At 40.3% G+C, this 18,558-nt stretch overlaps 1 protein-coding gene across 1 annotated transcript in view; it reads left to right on the forward strand.

Moving 5' to 3' along the window:
- Positions 1 to 18,558, forward strand: part of TANC2 (tetratricopeptide repeat, ankyrin repeat and coiled-coil containing 2) — a 224,110-nt gene that overhangs the window by 60,550 nt on the left and 145,002 nt on the right. The window contains exons 3-5 of the mRNA XM_009287889.2: positions 2,841 to 2,912; positions 4,917 to 4,919; positions 8,591 to 8,659. Coding sequence (XP_009286164.1) covers positions 2,841 to 2,912; positions 4,917 to 4,919; positions 8,591 to 8,659 — 144 coding nt within the window. The remainder of the gene's footprint in view (positions 1 to 2,840; positions 2,913 to 4,916; positions 4,920 to 8,590; positions 8,660 to 18,558) is intronic.

Here is an 18,558-nt window from a genome sequence, read left to right on the forward strand (position 1 = left end):
ACGTGGCTGGGTGGGGAGGGAGGACCTCAGGAGATCTGCAAGAGTGGGAACGGGGCTGAACTAAAGCAAAACCATGCTGAGGAGATGAGGGCAACGTGTGTTTTCAAAAGAGCCCAGTTACATTAAAAAAAAAAAAAAAATTGGAGTGAGCATGGGTTCATACTTGGTCTGTTCCTTCATCTCCAGAATTCATCCCACCCAGCAACAGTGACTGGAGAGGTCAGGCATCCCTTACTATGCTATTATGTTTTAAGCCCAATTTAGTCCTTAAAGTCCTTTATTAATTTTTTCCCCTAACTTTCAAAAGTCTTCCATCTCTGACAGGCATATATTAGAGTTTTTGGATATTATGTAGCTCTTTGGGATGAACTAAAATAAGGCCATTTTAAAGTTAATTTGGAACATCTGTTTACTGTAGTGAAACTGTGTTATTAACATAGTGAAATATTAGCTGCCTTTGGTGTTCAAAAGTATTTAACTGAAATGAGAGTTAAGCTGTTGTCTAAATCTTACTGCAAAGCACTATGGAAGAAGTTACTCTATGAATTCAAGAAAAACTTACAAACTGGTTTCATGTCACCAGACATTCCTTCGTTTTACCGTAGTTTTAAAAACAAAAATTGCATTGGCTTTTGAAATCTTATTTCAGAGGTTTTTTAAAATGTAATTTAACCCAACTGTGTTGTATCTTCCTGTCGGTGGGGACCTCCTGGTTTATTCTCATGGCAGGACGGGGTTGTGTGGTCCTTCTCTGCCACGGAACCAGACCTTTGCATGTATGATCTCCTACGAGGTCGCATCCTGCAGCATCTCCTCCATTAGGAGTTCACCTCCATCAGAACGAAACCAGCCTCTTGCCAGCTCAGTACCAGGGGGGAAAGGTTTGCCAGGGTCCGCCTGTGGATTAGCTGGACTGTCCTGGCAAGGTGTTTGTTTAGCACCACTCACAAAAACTATGCCAAAAAAAAAAATAAAAAAATTGAGTTTGTCTTTTGATGATGATTATGTGGCTTTTGATAAATACAGGGTTTTCCTCCTGATTTTAATACTGTGACTTTCTTTTTGTAACCCTCGTCTTTTGAAACTTTCAATCCTTATAATTATCTGTCATTGTGTATTTATGTTTGGAACTCAAAGGTTTTTTGTTTTCTTCATAACTTAGAGATTGTCCATGTGGGCTCGTAGTCTGGGGGCCTTTAGTGATGATGATTATATCTGTATGCAAAGCAGTGTTCAAAACCAACATTGTGTATTACAAGTAAAAATACAGAGATCGTGATCTATTAATACTCTTTCATGCCAGCCGGACTGTAGGAAGACTCAATGTAACTAACCCCAAGAGGGTGTCTCCAGGCTAATAAAGGCTCCTTGAATACGTCAAAATTGCAGTCATATTTGCAATGTCACATCCTTCTTGCAACCAGAATATAAAAGTGAGCAGGGGAGATGTCGTGGTCTGCAGCCTCCTTGACACCTGGCAGTTGCGATGGCTTATTGGGGCATGAGCAGCTGATACAAAATATGGGATTTCTACGTTGCTTTAGCTAGCTTTAGGAGGCTGACCTTTATGTGCAGCTGTTGTACGACCAGGGAAAAATACAAAGGTGACAGAAAATTGCGTTGCTGGCACCCATTCAAGGTGCCTGACCATTGCTTCAGGGAAACTGAGGGCTGGAAGCATTTTGCCAAGGGAAGAGGAAACAAAAAACCTCTCTGCAGCCTGGGCTGTGGTCCTGCTTTTTGGGAGCGTGGCGGTAGACCTAAATTTTCAGTCACCTTATCGGTTCTGCTGTTGTGCTCCAATACACAACTTACCTTTCAAGCTGGAGTAACAGATGTAACTCACATGTAATGTGCGTTGATGAAGCTGAATTACTTTATGGTACAACAGGCCTGTCCAACAAATAACTTTGGGGATATATAGATATATATATAGACATGAATGTATCAGAGTGCAGCTGCTTCTAGTATAATCAAAAAGTATAAATGCTAAAATCAACTATTGAGTTTTTAAACAACTATTTAAGAATTCAGTTATTTCAAAACTATTTTTAAAGATTCTAAAAGCTTCCCTTTCCCCTGACATAAGGTAAAATAACCTCTGAAATACATCCTGCATTTTAAATGCCTGGTTTTGCGTTTTCACAGTCTGCATAGCTAGACTTCGTTTTGCTTTCAGCTGACATAAACCCTGTGTACTCAAGCATCTATATTGATGTGCATATCTGTTGTTTCTAATCTGGTCAGTTGATCGATGAAGACCAGCATGTAATTAATTGCATAATATTGTACACAATGTCCCACTCTATGTTTATCCAGATGGATTTGTTATTTGTTAACTATAGCTGCTTTCCTAAACAGTTTCAAGAGGATATAATGAGAGTGGTTTTGTTCTTCCCAGCCTTCCCATTTTTTAGCTGACAAATAATTTTAAAGGGAAGCAATTTCAAAGAATGTTCTTGGTTTTTTTCTTTTTTCTGGATCTCTTTCTTCAAATACTTAATATTTTTTATATTTTGATATCATGGTCCAAAGTGAAGGAACTAATTGAAGATGCACAATTTGGTTACTACTTCATTCAGGTATCTGTTGGGTCAGTAGGAGAAGTTAAAAGCCTACTTATGTCCTGAGGACCTCAGGATTTCATTTGCAGTGAGCTGGGGAGAAACTGGAAGGAACAGCAAAGGAGTCAGTCAGCAGTTTGCCCCAGTTTCAGTCTGCAAGAGGGACCTTTTGTTCTGCTGTTCCTACAAGATAGGTGATGGTACTCAACGAAAAGTTGCATCTGCCTGACCTGTCCACTATGATGTTCTACTTCTGCTGTTTTGGTTCTCATGCAGATGGAGGGAACGAGGAGCCACCAGACCGAAGACAGGCAAGTGTAGACTCCCGTCAGAGCCGATCTGGGCAAGGTAAACTTTAGTGTTGTTCTGCCTCAGTGACTCGTTTCTCATTTGTTCACCTTATATATGTATTTTTATATATATATGCACACACACACACATATTTTGTGTTTTTCGTATGACTGTGTAATCTTATGGAGTTTTGTAACCATCGTTGTTATCCACATAGCTACAAATTTACTAATATTCACAAAGCAGATTATCTTTGTATAGTTTGAAGGACTGTAGACTGATTCATGGCGCAGCGCAGGCGTACCTGTAGAGTGTATGGCATCTCTATTTTGCAGACGGGGGGATTGAGCTTTACGCGAGGGCGGTTGTTTGAGCTGCTGGTGTAAGAAGTCTTCAGCACATAGCAGCGCAAATCAGCAGGCCACTCACATACAGTGACCGCTTGCCTTCCTCCCTGATTGCAAAGGGGAGAACCCAGCTGGTTCTCAATAACCAGGTTATCCTTCCCCCAAGCCCCGTGATGTGACAGAGATATGGGGACCTGTGAGTTCCTGCCTGGGGGCTGAACAGCCGTGTGCTACGTCTTTCACTTTGTTTTGTTTCATCCTACAGGAACAGGGCAAAAGGTCCTAGGAAGAGAGTAGTAAAAATAGTTTCTATATTATTTAAATAATGATTCTACAAACTGTTTTGTTCAGTATCCATCGTTCACAATAGGCTTGGTGGTTAAAACCACTACTAGAGCCGTTAATGGGGATTTCTGTCACTGACAGCAGCTCTTAGATCTGTGCTGGCTTACGTGTCCTTTGAAGTAGCTTGCTTAAAGTTTTAAGCATTTGCTCATTTGTGAGAGTTGTGAAAATGCTGGTATTTTCACACAGCTCTTGAGACTAAGAAGCATTTTTTTGGAAGCATGGCTCCAGTAGGTGCTATGTGCGTTGACTTATTTTCTCTTTGGGATTGCAGCAATAATTTTCCTTTCATTTAGGTTCAAGTCTGTTGTTGTCATGGTGTCCTAATGACTTATTATGGAGACATTTTCTCCAGAGCATTGTTCTTTTTTGGTAGTATTCCAGTGTTGCCCGGGCGAAATTACTGCAAGTGATTGAAGCCTGCGATCAGAATTAGGGGGATTGGAATTTAGAGTTAAAACCCTAAAGCCCTGTGAAACATAACAGCTGCTCTGTTAACATAGGATCTTTTTATTGCTATTTTAAAATTTGTTATTTTAAATTTTCTTATTTTAAAATAGAAGAGTTAAAATTAAAATTAGGAAGGAACAAGGGAATTTATAACTGCATGTACCCCATGATAGCTTGCATACAAGTAGCATTTTGGTGCTTCGAGAATACAGAATGAATGGTTGCTCTTTTCCAGACACTGTTAGCTCAGATAAAGTTGCTGTTGTGTTACTTCTGAAGGCTGAGCCTTGCCCGCTTTCTCTGCTGTTAGTCACTGTGATGTCCTTTCATTTGTCTGGGTTTTGCCCCTTGGTTTGTTGTTACAAGATACAGCAGCTTGGGTGCAGCTGCTGATGGGAGGTGCCGGCTGGGTTTCCATACACTTGTTTCAGATGCTCTGTTCTCTCAGGTTACGTTTCAGCCTATTTATTCAGCATCTTGGCTGCTGTGGAAAAGTCCCAGTTTTGGGCAGAGGACATGGGGCTTTTTTTGCAAATACTTGCCAAAGAATGACCAACCTGTATCTGTTTGCCTCAATAAGCATGATTCTAGGAATTGCAGTAGCTAGCAACTCTTCAGCATGAGAGCATCCCTTCAGCATGAGAGGGAGTAGAGGGGAAAACAGGTAAAAAAATACTTCCAACTTCTTGGAGAAACAAGCTTCCGTGCTAAATATTTCCATTTGGATCAATGGACGTGACTGTAGATGCAGGCTTTCTACAGTGTGGAAGAAGTTGTCTCTTTGCTCCATGAAAGTATTATCTTTACCTTTGCCCTTTTCTGTGTCCATACATCTGTCTGCACATGTTAACGTGTATTTTTCATAGTGATGGGTTAAGGGGTTTTATTATGCTTAGATAAACCAGCCAACTGAAATGAGGTGGTCGTCTTACTTGTGTTTACACTTTCATGTTGCTGTGTGTGATGCCCAAGTATTACAGCTGTCTGTAAAGCTTTATTATCTTGGAAAACTTCAAGAAATAGTTTATTAGTTCAAATACGCACTTTGCAGTAACATTTTATTTAAGTATCTTCTATAGACAAACTGTTAAAGTTCCATTTCAGCCGTGAATGATCCCTAATTTGAGGGTTTGATAAACCCAATATTCTTTCTGACTGAAACAAATTTAAGACTGTTTCAATTACCTTGTTTGTGTGTTTGTTTGCTCTGGTGAGGATGAGAGAGAAATTTTGACATCTGTGGAGTGAACATAGTACGTTGTGGGTATTTTGTGAGTTCACTGGTTCTGTTGTAAAGCATTTGAATTTTAAGAGGGAAAATACTCCTGAAGACTTTGCAAAGATATTATTACTTTCATTTCTACATAAGATGCTGCCCCCAGTTGCCCTCGGTTTTAGGTAAAGATTGGTCAAAGACACTGCAAACTCTACAGCAGAATAACTAGTGAAATGCACTTTTAGGTGCACAGACTTTTAGGTCTTTCCCAGAGTTGCAGAAGATGCGTCATGTTTATAGTTCCTTCAAACCCCAAAATCTCCTTAAGTTGCAGAAGATGCGTCGTGTTTATAGTTCCTTCAAACCCCAAAATCTAGCCTGAGGAAATTTGAACTCTGTTTTTAAGAATCGAAATCAATGATGGCAAATCTTCTTTTTTGTGTCTGGTGCCAAATGTATTTTGAAGAAACATTGTAGCTTGTTTCTGTCGATGCCAGTGCCGATTTTGGCACTGATGCCAGTTTGCCTTTCCTGGCACTCGCAGGTGATTATGAATAGGCTTGCAGAGTCAGCAGAGGTGTTCAGCTCGCAATAACCCTGGAAAAAGCAAGGTCCTCGATCAGCTTATGTCAAGTAAGCTATATATGGAGCCAATAATTACAATTGGCAATGCACAGCTGGAAGAAGTTGATTTTTTTTGCTATATTAGCAGCATGCTATCAAATTATGCCCTCCTGGAAAAATGCCCAACTGCACTAACAGCCACTGCATCTTTTGGATGATTAGCAGGAAAAACTTAGAAACAAGATCATCAAACTTGAGATTTTGAGCTTTGCTGAGCAGTAACACTGTCCCATGTGGGGGGGGTGTGTGTGTGCAAGACTTGGGCTTGCTCTTGAGAGCACATGCATCTCTCCAACATAACTCATTTGTGCTGTCTGCCTGATGTGCTGCATAACGTCCGAAAGAGATCTGAGAAATGGCAGCGTTCCTACCTCTGAAGCTGTGGTCGTTGTGTGTAACTCAGATGTGTGTCAAATGGGAGACCCCGGGTTGGTGCTCAGCTGGCTAAATGTGGGTGGGTGCAGTGGAGCTGCCTGTCACCCTCAACTCCCTTTGTTAGTCCGTGGAGAGGTAATGGATGGAGTTAGTGGAGTGTCCGGGTTGGGATTCTTCTCTTCCTGAAGCAGAACCCTAAAACGTGCCATTAGATGAATGTTGTCCTGAACTCCCTGCCTTCTAGAAGCGCTTCTAGACAGCTTGCTTGGATGTAGACACCTCTTTTGTGGACACCAAAATTACATGAGAGGAATGCAGTTTTAGCACACCAAAGTACTGCCGGTACGTGTGACTGAAGAGGACTGATGAAATGCTTTGGAGATGGCCATAAGCACAGGCTGAATGTCTGTAACGAAGCAGTGCTGATGGTAGGTGGGTCACAGTGGCACACGGCCGCCTCACTTGGACAGTCTCAGGTTGAGAAGCAAGGCTGAGCTGCTGCTCACGTAGAAATGGTCGTAACTGCAGGGGGAAGGTGGGGAGGCAGTAATTCTAGTTTTCTCTGACTATAGCCAAATATGGGGGTTTTTTAATATATATATACACACACACATATGCATACATATTTGGCTATATATATAAAAGGCATGATATTGTCAGCAACAGCATCTTTTAATAATAATAATAAAAAAGAAAAGAATAACAATGATCTGTTCCCCCTTAAAGGGATGTACTCCGTTAGAGCATTCGTGTGCACACTTAATTAAAGCAGCATGAAATGAATAGAAAAACATCAGTGTCTGGCTCATAGTTTGTGGCAATAATGACAGTCTCTGATGAATAAAACATATTGAACTGTGGCATGCTTACTAGAGCATACGGAATGCAAAGAAAATCACCTCTGTAAGGATTGGTCTTTGAATATATGTTCAGTAAACTACTGTGAACGTGGCAAGTGTTCAGTAGGCAAGAGAGTAAAAGTCACATTTTGAACTGTCAAAAATAGTGTGTGTGTGTGTGTGTGTAAAGTATGTTAGTGTTTGGTTTGGTTTCTTGTAGGGAATGATACAAAAACGCTGAGAGATGTTCCTGAAAGCTGGCATCAGTAATGGATGGATTTTAGCCACAAATGATACTACCTCTTAGTACACTTCAGGAGCTTGTCCAAGATTTTTTACAGTTATTTCAATACGGGTTTTTCCTCCGATCATAAATAGTATGTTGGGTTGTTCACATTGTCCTTTGGCTATCTGGAATAGAGTTAGTCCATCATCTCTTCTGGAGTGCCACGTATTTGAGGCATTTACCCTTTTCTTTTCTCCCCACTTTTGTCTGTCTACCCTTCTGACCGGGAGTTACATTTTCTCTTCTAAACATATTCTTGCAAGCCATTGAGAACCACACAGCTATCCAATGGGAATCAAATAATAAATGTCTTTATGGAGGAAAAACATTGGTAGGCACTAAAAGCTAAAATCCATCTCTTAAAGGTGTGGCACGAGTAATGTAATCTTCTTACATTATCTGTAATGAAAAAATAACATTAACAGTTTTAAGTTGGTTTTGCAGATGAATTTATTAGTTGTCTGTGTTAGGTTGTTAATCTTACTGACTAGAGGTGGAGAACCAAGTGTTCTTGGCCAGAGGTTTCCATATTCTGCAGTTAACAGGAGGAGCCTTATGGCTCCCAACTCTTGCTGATCGGGGGCACCTGCCCTTCATTTGTCATTAATATTTATTGCAACAATGAGCACTATGTGCCTTTATTGTTCTATCTCTACTTGTTGTCACGTTATTTGGTGTCTTCCATGTGGATCTGTAGCGATGTGACCCCCATACAGGCTTTGTGCGGCTCTGGGTGCTTCTGTGCGTTTGTTGTGGGAGAGTTGGAAGTGGCTGCTTTTGGAGGCTTTTGTTCTTCTATTTTGGGGTTGGTTTTTTTAGGCTAAAGGGTCCTCATGTTGAACTTTAATTCAGCTTGAAGTTTTTTTAGAAATAGACAATCTAAACGCACGAAAAACTTAGCAGTAAAAGGATTATTGCTTTGTCTGAATTATATTTGAAACTGGTGACTCTAGCACTCTGAAAGACAAAAAAGTCTAAATAAACTCTTCATGGTTATGCTGTTCATAATCTAAAGAGGTGTGCTGAGATGCTGTTCCAGAAATATAATTTCTTCAAGGGAAGTGTCAAGACAGTGCAGGATGAACATGAGAAAGCAGCCGTCCCTGCTCCCTGCAGGACTCAGAGTGCTGTGCAGCGAGGTGGCTCTGCGGCTGGGCTCACCTGAGCCAGACAGTCCTCTGTCTAGGAATGATAAAAGCAGGAGACTCCCTTGTATTCTGACCAGTTCCTTTTTATTTTTATATTCCCTCCAGGCACCTCCACAGAGAACGACTGTGCTTTTGAACCAGACTACGCTATTCCGCCACTCCCAGTGACCGAAGGTATGCAGCACATTCGGATTATGGAGGGCATGTCCCGCTCCCTTCCATCCTCCCCCTTACTCACACATCAGTCTATCAGTGTTCGGCTCCAACCTGTGAAGAAGTTAACTGGTAAGGACTTTAAATAAAGTTCAGTGGGGCTTTTAAGGTCCGTTGGTGCAAAAATCTGTAAGAAAACGCTTTGAACAAGGTTCTGTATACAAGTCGTTTGTTTATTATAGCAGCTACTTTAGAATAAACCAGGAACAGATTGAATTTCATACTGACGAGAGAAATCTTTCTATTCTGAAAATGATCTCTCTGTTTTACAAATAATCTCTAGTTTTCTGAGAAAGTTCTAGCAGAGTATGTTTCAGTTCCACTTTGTATACTTTAGTCTAAACCAGGAACAGATTGAATTTCATACTGACGAGAGAAATCTTTCTATTCTGAAAATGATCTCTCTGTTTTACAAATAATCTCTAGTTTTCTGAGAAAGTTCTAGCAGAGTATGTTTCAGTTCCACTTTGTATTTTCAGTTCCACTTTGTATTGTGGTTTATGCACAGTGGAAGTGTTACAGTAATTTTAAAGAACTTTATGCTAAAATTTTGAAAATTAAAATTTAAAATTTTGCCATGAGAATACATCAGAAAAATGATAAACTTATACAGCAAAGTGATTTTTTTTTTCCATAGTTCATGCATATTTTTAAACTGTTTTGTTTATCTAATCTGCTGGGATTGTGGTTTGAACACCTAGAGATTTTAAACTAGTTGGATTTTCAAAAGCACTTGGAGTCTGACATCCTTTTAAAAGCCTGACATTGTATTTCTCCTGGTAGCAGTTTTGAGAAACTTGCTTCTTGCCTAAAATCTGACATCCCTCCGTGCCCATCTTTAAAAATGATCAGTCAGTGTACTGCGTTTGTACTGAGAGAAACCTCCAAAAAGAATTTTTACCCAATATAATCAGATCTGTGCATACACAAAGGAGCTCTGATACACTTTGTACCTTTTGTTTTCCCTGCCCTCTGGTGAAAGGAGAATTGAAAAGGACAGGAGGAAGAGATTCCTGAATCGTGACAGTCACTTGTGATCTCTGGATCTCATGGTGGTCTGAGCGTGTTCAGTAGCAGTGGAGCTCAAGAGGTGCAAGAGAATCAGGCAGAAAGAGATACAAAAGGACATGAAAATAGTTTAAAAAAGACGTTTCAGTGCCTTACTTGGCTGCCTTCAGCATGAGTTCCCGATCACTAAGAACTTCCAAAGCGTGGCTGAAGTTCTGCCTTAAAATGTGAGGGCCTAAACCAGCTTTTTAGTGGAAATGAGAACAGCTGTGTAGTTCAGAGGCCGGTTCTTCAGGAGGGTTGATGATGATGTGACACTTGGAGGGATTTTGTGGGGTTTTTTTGAAATGCTTCCTTTTTAAGAGTATCCTTCAGTTTGCAGTCCTGAGTCAGGGCTGTGCAGCTGGATGTTCAGACCTCCTTTCTGTTTGTCCGTCGGCATTTCCTTCTCTCTTGCGGAACAGCTAAGAATACGGCACATTGTACTTTACCAGAGTAGCTGCTAAAACAAGCTTAACTTTTAAAAGTTTGGTTTTGACTTTCAGAATCACAAAATTCAGTAGCAGATTACAAAAGCAGTTTCAAAATGCAGTCCATTTCAGCTTAGTGTCTCTAAAACCTTGTTAGTTTTTATTCTAATTATCAGTACTTTCCTCTGGTACGAATACGCTGCTTGCAGCACTTTGCAAGGTGGGAATTCTGTGTCTGCTTGGGATGAACTCTTTTCTTTCTTGTGCCACATAGTAATGGGTAGGTGTGGAATCCACAACCTTCCTGCCACGAAAAGCATAGGTTGTGAAAAACAACAAAAATAAATCAAGGCTATTTTTTGTTCTCACAGCATGTCTGTACTTGTTTAATTTATTGTATAATGTATAGCTAGTTTGTTCCTGCTTTTCCTGAGTTTTCTCCTGTGATCCTCACATTCATCCAGTTTCCTCTTCCTTTCAGTTTTTGAGTTAGTTGCAGGGATTTTCTTCTTCGTTTTGTGTCGCTTCCTTAGTAGAGGCAGGTAATATTAGCCAGTTCCATAGACCTTTTTTTCAGTTAGGAAAGGATGAAAAGCATTGTATTCTACAAATAGGTTAGGCCTTTGTAGTATCTTTATCTCATTCTGTCCCCCTCTTTTGACTATAATCCTTTGTGTTTATATGCTCTCCTGTAGTAGCTCTAACGTTATATTCATGTATCTACTTGAACAGTTCATTACTCTTCTCTGAAATGTTTGCAGAGGGCTTGAGTTGTACCCCATGGAAAGAGCAATTTTTCTTATACCACTGCAGCTCCGTTTCTCTAATGACTTGCAGCCTGCTCAGCAAGCTGCCTTGGTGTAGATCTGCTGGACCTCTGGCTTGTCAACAGACGTTAACCTCCTCCCACTTCTCAGTCACAACAGTTCAGCCTAGCGGGTTAAGCTCCATGTATTCATAATTATCTTTTTCCAGGTGGAAACAGGTCAGACTCCATTTAGCTCCAAACTCAGAAAGCTTTTGTTGGATTTGTCAGGGCTGCTCTTTGGAGTGTCCCGCTAGTTCCTCAAAAGACCAGATACTGGAATTCCAGCAGTGGCTTTTGCAGGTGGTAATTCAAAGAAAGGGATGGTGTTTCATACAAACTTCAGGGGTTTGGGCAGCTCACTGAAACATGTGCTCAAACATCAGTGAGGTGGTCTTGTAGAGCCATGCTGTAGACGTTCAGCTGGTGAGAATGCTTACTCCTCTGTCGGTCTGGTTTGGAAACTATGAACGATGAAATATAGACTTGAACAAGATGTGTACAAAACGGGGTGACATCAATAAAATGTTGGTAATTGTTATTAAAGAAAAGTGTAGGCTCACGGTTTTGTTCGGAGGTCCGTTTTGGGCCCACACACAAGAATCTATTGGAAGTTGATTGGGAAGATGACTACGTCTGTCTTCTACTTGCCTACTATTCCTTTTCCATCCATTTTAAATATCCTGTTCCAGCTAGACCCAATCCGCTATAGCATGAAAACACATGCTAATGTTTTGCACGTACAGGTCTTGATGACTCCAGTGGAGCTCCTGATATACTTAGAATTCAAAGTGTGTTTCAGTGCGTTGGTGGATTAGCATGATTTTTAAAATTATTAGTTTAATTTACTGTTGATACTGTAAAAGGAAGGTGTTTATTTTACATCCTCATGCAGTCATTATAAGAATTTGTTTGCTTTCATTAAGGTAACGTGTAAAGGAACCGGGAAAGTAATGCTTTCCGCTCTTTGTTATTCGTAGTATCTATCACGTTTCTTCAACTATTCCTTATCATCTGTCTCTTCTGAGAGACTAAAAAAGCAAAAATACCCCACAGCTGCAGAAAGAGATGGTTGTTGAATGACCATTTACTATATTAGCAAATAAAAAGTTGGGGTGTTTTTCTGGGGGACATGAACTGGCTGTTTGTAAAGACCCTCCTCATTTTTATTCATTAGTAAACCAGCATGATCTGTAAAAATAAAATTTGGAGTTAATATTAGATTTCTGAAGACAAATTCACAGCCTTGCGCTGTTTTTTGATGTGTTTCTCCCCAGTTTCGCCCAATACCTCTCTCTGATTTTTACACAAGTCTTGTAAGTGCCATCGTAGCATATTCAAAATCTGGTAGAATTGATAAGCAACCCGGTTCAAAAAATCTCCATGTGACTGTGGGAGCTTTCAGATAAAAATAAGCAGCCAGCAGTTTGACAGTAAATGCATGGAGACATTTCACAAAGTCTCGCTGGCTGTGATGGTTTCCTCTTCTGCTTTGTCTCGTTGTGCTGTCCAGTTGTTAGTCCTACACAATAACAGTAGTGATTCCTTTTGGAAAAGGGATGAGGGTGATTCTGGGAAACTGAAGTATTACAAAGAGAGGCTTTTGTCCGTCTGACAGTTGCCACATGGATTTTTCAAAGCGACCTTCAGAGCATAGAAAATTGTTGAGAAATTATCCAATTGTAGGGGCTTTTTCATGCTGTTCACTTCTTACATACATTTGTGTGTGACTAACCCATTCATGTCATAATTTCCATATCTGCGGAGTGGTTGGATAGTGGAATGGTACTATTTGTTACATAAAAAACTTTGTTGTCTCCTATTTTTTCTTTTCTTTTCTTTTTTTTTTTTTTTTTTTAAACTAAAGATTTAATTCCTAAGACCATTTGCAACAAAACATGACTGTACCAACTTCTGCATTTATGCTTTCTGGAATTCTTCAGAGATGAAAATTTAAATACAAAAGACTTTTTAGGCTGTTTACAAGATGATTTGCTTACGTTCCAGGGCTAAATTACCTTGGGTCGTTCTGGATGTGCATGCGTCCGTTCCAGTGTAGTAGAGTAGGTTTGTCAGCTCCAATGGGGAGGGGAAAGCAGCTACTGAGATGGCCCCTTTTCATGGGCATCAGGGGGTGTCACGTTAATTTGGGGTTTAACTTAGCCCTTCAAAAAGGAAAAGAAACCTGTATGGTGCAGAGAAACTTGCCCAGTAGAAACGGCAATGCAATATAATCTTTTAAAGTTCTTAACCTGGCTGATTTGTAAACAAGTCAGCTTTGCATCCACGGAACCGTTAAAATGTCCACTTTTGGTAAAAAGCCATAGGAACACGTTACGTGGTGCATTAAGTTTCTTTCCAGCGGAACTGAGGTCACTTGCTAACATGTTGATATCTGGGTTTTCTGTGTATGGAGGCTTGGCTGGATTCAGAGGTTGATAAATATTCAGTATGGTTGCAGTTTTCACTCTGCTGAATAGTCTGGTGATTAAGAAAAACTAAGGTCATTGTGGCTCTAAAGGGTGAAGTAATAGTAAGCATAAGTAATCAGCTCTCCCTCTCCTGCCTGTATAACCTATTGTTTAGCAGTGGCTAAGAACAGATTTTAGATCAGTGTGTTCAACCTCAGTTTGTGCTGTTTAATATTTTTTTTTTATAACAACGGTGGCTTTATTAGCAAGTGTAATGTGAAAAATGCATAATAAAAAGAAAAAAAAACAAAAAACCCTACCAGCCTAGGATAAGTATGTAGAAGACACCATTTTGATTTCTGTCTGGAATAAAATTAGCACTTAAAAGTTACCATGCTTACTGCACAAAGAGAGCAACCATTATCAAAACCATTGGTTTAAATATTCTGCTATACATCAAAAGTGTATCATTGACTCAAAGCTGTGGCTGCAATGAAAATAATGCAATTGCATTGTATACCTTCATTCAGGAAAGCATCGCTTTTCAGGAGGGTGCTTACAGAGATGAATGTATCTAAGTGCTTTTCTGAATCAATGCCAAAAATAGTACCTAGTGTTGTATTAGTTAAAAGATGAGATATTGGGCTGAAAGACTCAGCTACCGATGCTTTATTCTATTACTGTGGAACCCACCACGTGCAAAGGGTTTGCACAAAGCCCTGTGCTGCACCTAACTCCTCCTCAGGAAAGATTTTTAATTTACATGCTGTAAATTTATATGCACAGGGATAATTTTATTCATCACTGTACTTGGCTATTTCTGTTTTTTCCTGTTGAATGACAGATTGCACGCTTTAGGATTCTCTCAGAAAGAGCATGTGTGTGTGAGGGCCCATGCACAGAGGGAGGAGGAGAGAATATTATCAAGAAATTTAGGAAATAAATAAATAATGTTTTTCCAAAAGTGGCCTACATGTTTAGGTTTGGATTCTCAAAGGCCTCATTCCTGCTGTATCCAGCGAGAATTAGATGCTTCGGCGTCTTTGAAGGCATGGGCCTGAGGAATTGGTTTCATTGCAAATCCCCCGCTTTGAGAACATTCCTCCCTTGTGCTTTGGGAATGTGGGAACTTTCCCTAAGAATAAACTTCATAGAAACTAGGAGGAATGTTCCTAGGTGTGTTCAGGCAAGTAATAACACCTTCTTTCCTAAAGAAAACACGTACTCTTTCACTAGATCCTTCAAAGATGGCGAGAGCAGAGCTAAGCAGGATGGAGACTCGCTCTTCCCTGTGAGAACCCACCATCGTGGTTCTCAACACCCTCCAGATCCAGCGGGCTGGGGACACCCACGGGCAATGTCCCCTGTGCCCCCATCACCCGTGTCATTTGTCGTGCTGGGAAACGGGAGATCTGGGGTTTTGTCACCCCGTCCCTCTGCATCCTCCTTTGTATCTCTTGGGAATAGCCATAAGGATTGTTATTTCTTCCTTCTCTGTATCTTTAGCAAATGGTTAAATATTCTTGATGCTAATTGTAATAGTGGGACTAAACAAGCCGAGATCTCTCTACTTGAAAACTCTAATTGTTTCTTGTTTAATGGTGACAAACCCAGATTAATAATTGCAGCCCTCTGGGACTACTTATTCTCTCAAAACTAATGCACCAACTCAGCTGGGCGTGAACGTGAGAGATGATGAGGCAGCTGCTTTAGGGGTGAGTGTGTTGTACCGGTACAGCCAGCTTGTCCACGTTTGTTCAGATAAAATAGGTTAATAAATGGAAAGGATTTCTGAAAGTTTAAATTTCGATTGCTGAACAGAGACTTGAGAACTACAGCGTTGCGTCAGCTTTTGGTGAAATAGTTGCAGTTCTCTTGATCACGGTGTGTTGTCTATTTGAGCACTTGCATTAAGTGAAAAGCATCTGATGACGATTGTGTAAAATAACGTGTTCTCTTCTGTGTTAGCACGGAATATAAACCTTGGTCTTGTTTATAGCTTGCTATGGCAACTGTATGTATGAGTTGGCTTTCACTGCACTGCTTTACCTGGAGACGCTTTAGGGGCACTGCCAGTCTTCGTTGCACAACAGCGACTGGTTTACAGGTTAATTTGAGGATATTTTCCTGTCTCTGGGAGAAGTGGCTGGATCTCTGGTCGGTGGCACTGCCACTCAGGCAGTCAGCCACCTGATGGTGCTGCAGTTTGGTTCATCTCAGGCTTGCTCCCATAAAGACAAGAGCTTACCTGCACGCGGCTGCATGATAGCTGTGGGTCTCATCGGTACCCTTGCTTTTCACAGATGTTAGTTTGGGTCATTGTTAGCATCCTGGCATTTTCCTTACTTAATAATTTCAATTATTTCAATTTCAATTATTTGAAAACACTGCAAAATCATGTTGTTCCATTGTGTTTTGGTACAATGCTCCCAATGCAAACGTGTCTTGGATTGATGCGATTGTGCGTGTGATGATTTGTGCCGACTGCTTCAGTCTGAACAATGAAACCTGTATCCAGCCGAGGAGAAGGGGATGCTGCAGCTTTAAAGCATCCAAGGGCTCAAAGCCTTTTAATATAAATTGTTCCCAGAATCCATGTCACAACTCCTTATATGGTGCTGCTTTTTTTTCTCTTAGTTGCCATGACAACAGCAGCACTGCACCATTCATCAGCTCTGGTCCTGGGCTGCATTGCTAGCCCTTTGGCTTACTCCAAAATGTTCAGGAGAGCGTCAGTGAATCGTTCACTCCAGTATACTGCGCCATTATTTACCTATTCTTTCAGCAGTTTGCTCTAACAAAAGAGCAAATTAAACTGCGCCACAGAAGGAAACTGTAAAAATACTTCATTTTTCCCCCAAGGGAGGCGTATAGTCTACATTTGCTGCAGCATTCTGGAAGGGAAGGCTCTTTAATGCCGAGGGACTTAACGAAGAGAGAAAGCTCTGTGACTGTAAGCTTTTCTGAAACCATCTTCGAGCCTGCTCCCTGGGGACAGAGAAGATGCAGAAGTGATGCTTGTTAGGGGCAGTAGGCACCGCAGGGAGATTGTTGTTGTGCTTTTGGGAACCGAGCTTGACATCAGCAGCGGGAGGTGTCACCTGTAACATCATCCTGACGTTGTGAGCAGCAATATGGAGCTAGCGCTAGGGAGAGGTGTGGACCAGAGGAGGATCTTTACTGAAGTGCTGCTCTCAAGGCATCGGTACCCATGAATTAACAGGCTTGCTGATTTCTTGCTGCAAGACTGCATGCTCTCAGGTGATGGGGAGAGAAAACAAAGCCTTGTGAGTATTTGGACAATTTGTCTTGCATGGACTTTGATTTAAATTGTTAGGCATTCCTCAGCCTCCTTGAACTCTGCAGGAAATCAATGTAGAATAAGAGATTCTGATGCTCCTAGTTTACAAGGAAGCCATCATTAGAAGGTTTTTAGTGTCATTAAGGGTTATGCTGCTTGGGTTATTTTTCTTTTAGTTGTTGCAATACTTTTACATAATCTGAGTTTGTCGCCTCCTTGCTAGGAAGTGCACAATTTCATATACAAAATGTGAAATGAATGAGCAATGAAAAAATTCCACTTTTCAGCATTGGTAAAATAGAAAAGAACTACTGAGGAGTGTATTGAAAGATACTACAGATATCAAGAGTGTTTTGTTTTTAAATTTTGAGAACAGTGAGATTGAAGTAAGGTTTTTCTTTTGTATTGCAAAATGACCACAAATTAGATTTAAGTGGGATTATAAAATCTCTGTCTGCTGGGTGAGAGATTTTTGCTTCTCACTAAAAGAGTGAGATTTTTCATTCAATGCTACTAGGGAAAATACAAATCTATAAGCAATCACTTTCAAGGTATAATATGAGGAAAAGCTATTCAAGTGCCTAGTGCTCATGTTGCACCTAATTTTTGAGGGGTGTTGTGCTTAAAATTGTTGGTGTCAGGACAGACTTTCATCCTTTTTAGGTATTTTTATATCATACTGTTTGCAGTATGCTTACATTTCTTTTTATTGCTTTCTTTAACTGTCATACTGTCAGCATGACATTGATCTGAAATTCATGTTTTTCATGTAGGAGTGGAGGTTGGATTGGAGGCCCACTCTTGCATTTCTGAACTGCACAGTAATGACAAGGACTGAGTTATCTGTAAAGTGCTGTTAGATTCAGGTTTTTTTCAAGATGCATAATGTGTTCCGGGCATAATTCACTCTCCATTTAATTTTCCCTGATGCATTGCAATCTGTGGCTATCCAGAGGTTTAACAAGTAGAAAACTTGTATTTTGTCAGAATTATTGAGGCATCCCTTTTTAAAAATTACATAAAACACACGCACGAGCAACATTTCAGTGTGGTTTTGACACCTGCGTTTTCAGTCCTGTCTTGTACTCTAGTGTGGCAAACGCTAATGTCTCCAGCAATGAAACCTGCTGGAGAAGGAGGATCCTCTTTCATTTACAAAGATGTATGCTGAATATTTTTTTCCTGTTGTGTCAGTTCTTACTATTCATTTTTGGGATGCTTCATCCATTATTTTTGGACTTGTGATTTGTTTTGACAGGCGTATACTTAAATGGAAACCAACTGGGCTTGCAGAAATAAAACAGGTGGATGAATGTGTCTCTGCGTGTACCCACATATGTACATTTATCTTTATTAAACAAACAACTCTTTATGTGAAATTGGTAAATTTCCCACTTAATTTTCTGTGGGCTCCAAAACTGTTCCTGAAATTTATACAGATAAATAGTAGGTCTATTTGTAACTTTTTGAATTAAACAAAACCGTGTGTCGAGACCTGTCAAACTTGTGACGTTTCTGCATTAATTTAAGGGTAGTTTGGATGTAACTTATATTTTTTAAATGGAGGGAAAGAAAAAATTGGCATACTGTATTTATTGGCTTTGGAAAGTCATTAAGTCATTAGTTTTAGCATGGATTTTCCTGAATGCTGCTTACAAGACGAACCCTATTCTGTCTTGTTTTGACACACAACTGCCTTCCATAATGACAGAATAGAAATCATAAGAGATATGCAGGAAATCCCACATGCTTTCCCTTGATGTTTGTGTGTGAGATTGCCTGCCTACCTGCCTGCCTGCTGGGCCTGCAGAACCTTTATAATTTGCTCTTCCCCAGGATTTTTTTTTTTTTTTGCAGGCGGTCGG

Source organism: Aptenodytes forsteri, unplaced genomic scaffold (genome assembly GCF_000699145.1).
Source record: "Aptenodytes forsteri isolate BGI_AS27 unplaced genomic scaffold, ASM69914v1 Scaffold249, whole genome shotgun sequence".
NCBI lineage: Eukaryota > Metazoa > Chordata > Aves > Sphenisciformes > Spheniscidae > Aptenodytes > Aptenodytes forsteri.